This window comes from Myotis davidii, unplaced genomic scaffold (assembly GCF_000327345.1).
Source record: "Myotis davidii unplaced genomic scaffold, ASM32734v1 scaffold608, whole genome shotgun sequence".
Taxonomy (NCBI): Eukaryota; Metazoa; Chordata; class Mammalia; order Chiroptera; family Vespertilionidae; genus Myotis; species Myotis davidii.
In genome coordinates, this window is record NW_006300025.1 from 2,833,045 (window position 1) to 2,836,982 (window position 3,938).

Sequence of the window (3,938 nt, forward strand, 5' to 3'; positions counted from 1 at the left end):
CGCTCTACCTAAGCTCTGATGTTATCGTATTTCTACAAGTGAGCTAAGCATTTTTTAAATGGTCTTATACATTAAACTTAAGAACACTCTAAAGTGTATGAGTACAGTCACATAACAAAAGCCTTTTAGAGAAGTAGAAAGGGAATGGGAAAGAAAGAAAGAAGGAAAAATGTGGAAAAGAGTTTTATTGGGATACAGACATGTTTTAGTGATGATGTTTTATTTTTTTGGTCACAATGCAGCACTGCATCAGTGTGAATGCCCTAGATTTGAGCTTAATGAGATGGGAAGGTAACAGTTTTGCTGGAAGATCCTGGTTCTGCACAATTTCTTTTTAGTTTGCTGTCGGCCAGTTGCCAGTTTGGTGACCTTCGGGTTGTGATATTAAACTCTTAGTTTTTACTCATCACGTTGCATGCCAGCGCCAAGCTGGTAGAAAGTTCTTTTGCATCCATAATACAAACAGCACCTTGGACATTCTATTGAATGCCCATGTATTTTCACAGATTCGGAATATGCTATGCACTGTTTCATATGGGGCATAGAAACAGTTGGGAACAGATTTCCTCAGTCTGCACTTCCGGGCGACTCACATATTCATTTAAACAAGTGTAGGAAGCAGTACCAAACAATTCAGGTCAGGATTTTCAGATTCTGCTGTAAATGAGTCCCCAGGCGACAGAAGTGAGAGTGAGCTCCGGGCTCACGTTATGAAGGTGGTTTCCTCCACCCCGTCCTGCCCGGACATGGCCTGAGAGATCTCCCTGGACATGGACAGAGCTCTGGCTGGGAGCTCCTGAGTCTGTGCTCAGTGGGTAAAGTCAGGCTGCGAGATTCTATGGAGAAGGATTTTAGAAATCCCTGCTAGAAGCTCTTAAAAGTGCCTGGCAGCGTTTTAGAATAGCAAGTAAGTCACAGGTAAACCATCTTATTTATTAAACTACACCTACAGTTTAGTTTTATTTTCCAGCTGAAGTACAATCGATATATCTTTTAAAATGTTGGTTCCAAAAGGACATGTATGCATGCATATTAGCATAACCAGTGGACACAGACACTGGGGCGGTGGGGGCTTGCCCGGGTGGGAATGGCTGGTGGGAGGGGGGTGTCAATCAGGGAAAAGGGAGACATATATAAAACTTTAGACAATAAAAAAAATATGGAACAGAAATTCTGGGCAGTGGCCTTCATTCTGGCCCTGTTGAAGACAAGATTGGACTTCTTCCGTGGCAAGACAGTAAACTCTTGAGGTTTAAATGCTTGAAACGCTGAATTAATTTCACCAAAATCCCTAAGAATTCATAGATGTGAAAGGAAGAAAGATCACCATGTTCAGTTTTCTCTGCCAAGTTTTAAAAATGGAGTAAAGTTTATATTTAAAGCATCCTCCTGAAACACACTTTATCATAGTTCATTTCAGTAACCATACCTTTGAGTCACAATTTAGTATTAATTTAAATCAAAATAACACGCTCCAATTCCCCCTCCTACCCCGCACTCCCCAGTTTCATCATTTTATTTCAAAACACGGGTTTTATCACCAGAGGCCCAGGGAAGGGGTTGTGCTCTCACAAACAGGAGGATTTTCACATCTGCGCCCGGTTGCCCTCAGATGACATTTTTCTCTCCGCGCCTCCTTACAGCAGCTCGCACCACACACGCAAAGGTTAACAGGACGCAGATAACACAGCTTAATGGGGTCAAATGAAGCTGATTCATGTTCGCTGTGGAGAAGAATATCCTCCTGGGGAAAATACTTGTACTGAAAATCCCATCAACCAAACCACTTGTTTATCTGTCATTCCCACAGAGAGAGTAATGTAATTACTCTCGTAATTATCTTCATTAGTGTCAGGCATTATCCGCAATTCATTCCTCTGCTCGGCGAGCGTGTTTGTTTATTTGCTGGGTTTTTCCCCCTCCGATTTGGCCGCGTGCGGGGCTGTGTGTTTGGGAAGCCACGCGCAGGCATCTGTGCTGCGAGGCTCTGACATTTCCTCCCCTAAGTGGAGATTGCTGTCTTGCAGTTCCAGAGCTCCTACGCCCACTCCCTGACGTCCGCCCTTCATTACTTGGTTCCCGTGCGACCACGACGACAGATTGTCTATCCTCTGGAAAAGCTTGGCATCAACGCTCCATCAAAGGAGGTCTCCAAGGAACCGGTGGGTAGCCCGGCGGCAGCAGGCAGGAGGCGCGGTGCCAGCTCGGGCGGGTGTGGCAGATGGGGTGGCAGCACCGTCTTCTGGGGAGCAGGCTGCTTCTTAATTACAGGCAGCCTGGCGTGCGTGCCCTCCCGGGGGTGCCCTGCAGAGGCTCCCCTGCAGTCCTTCCCTCAGGTGGTCATTTCGCAGTAAAGCCTAAGACAAGAGCCCCCCCCTCCCTCACAGGCTCTGCTGTGTCTCAGGACAGGTGGCTGGGAGCCAGCCCCCCAGCTGAGCTCTGTTTTCTTTCCCCTTGCTCAGAAGCAGAGCCCCCTTTCCATCCTGTGTTGCTTGCAAGGCACAAGTGGCCGTTCACAATTCAGACAAGGCTAAGGGAGAAAATGGGGCGGGCTGCACCTAAGATGTTTGGGTCTGAGTCCTAAGCTGGGTTTGTGAGCTCCTCCGCTGGGAGCCAGGATGATGGACAGGAAGGTATTCGCTGCTCTGGGGTGGCTCGGAGGCTTGGCCGTGGAATGAACGGCCCCAGAACAAGAAAAGGCACAGAAATAAAACCCAATTCGCTTTCAACGGAAGTGGGCATGTATATGTACACACGGGCATGTGTATGTACACACAGCCACGCGCATGGCGTTGTCAAGCTGACTTACATGTAGGCTTGTAGTGTTTGAATAATACACTTCCACTTAACTAAGTTTCAAAAAATCCCTCAGTGGGCTGACAGTTGTCCATGTGAGAGAGAGAAAAAGGAAAGTGGAGAGTTTAAATTCTCCAAACGTTGAGCTCCTCAGAGCTGGGTATGCTAAAATAAGCAGCTCGCGACAACCCCAGCGCTGCAGGAGCGCACCCCTGCCCTGCCCTCACTTTACTGTGGGTGCCTGGTGGGGTCCCCCACCAAGACCCATCCCAGAGGCCGCTGCTCATTGTGACCCAGGCTGCTTTCAGTCTGACATCTACATGTATCTTTGTAAAAGGTAAATTTATATTTATTGTCTGACAAGTTCTAAATTTATATTGGAGTAGAGACTAAACACAAATAGCAGTTCTTCCCCCTCCCAACTCTGTACGCAGGAAATGTAAAGCGTGCAGAGGTAGGGGCCGTCTATAAATTGGGGCTTCTGTCTGTGCTGAGAGGCGTTGTCTGAAAAGTGAGTTCCATTTGGCTCATTTCTTCAAGTGAGTTCCTTGGAAAAATGAGATTTAAAAACAGACAAAAATTCAAGCTTACTTATTTTATCGCTACCTTTAACAGACATAGAACTGCTCTGTTCAGCTGCTATGAAAGCTTCTGGATGCTTCTCTCAGCCTCTACACTTACATCTTCACAGACCAGTGATAGTTTGCCACGGGTCCCTGTCTCAGACCACATGTTGAATGGCACTGAAACTGCCAGGTACTCAGCAACCCGCTTAACAATTTTCAACTCTGGGCCGATTTTGGATCTTCTACACCCCCACCCACTTGCCCGCCCTCCCAGGTCATTTTGATGCAATCCCCGGGCACATCATTCCATTCAGGACCCAAGGTGTGTCTCAGGTAGCAGGGCCGCAGCCTGGAAGCTCATGCTCTGTCCACGCTGGAGAGAGGAGTGCACGCCCATCCAGAGGACCTCCGGGAGCACCACCGGGTGACCAATCTGCGTGTGGAGGTCCTGGGAAACAAGTCTTTTGGAGTGAGAGCTAAGACCACATGTGTGGTATAGAGAGAGCTTCGGGGTCAGGGTGGGTGGCTTTATCTGTACCTGTCACTGAAACAGCGTGTATCAGTCATGAAGGGGCT

The 3,938-nt window shown here is 47.8% G+C and overlaps 1 protein-coding gene across 1 annotated transcript in view; it reads left to right on the forward strand.

Moving 5' to 3' along the window:
* CFAP61 (cilia and flagella associated protein 61) overlaps window positions 1-3,938 on the forward strand; it is a 230,857-nt gene that overhangs the window by 91,263 nt on the left and 135,656 nt on the right. Inside the window, 1 exon segment of the mRNA XM_015572036.1 lies at window positions 2,028-2,162. Within this exon segment, the coding sequence (XP_015427522.1) occupies window positions 2,028-2,162 (135 nt within the window).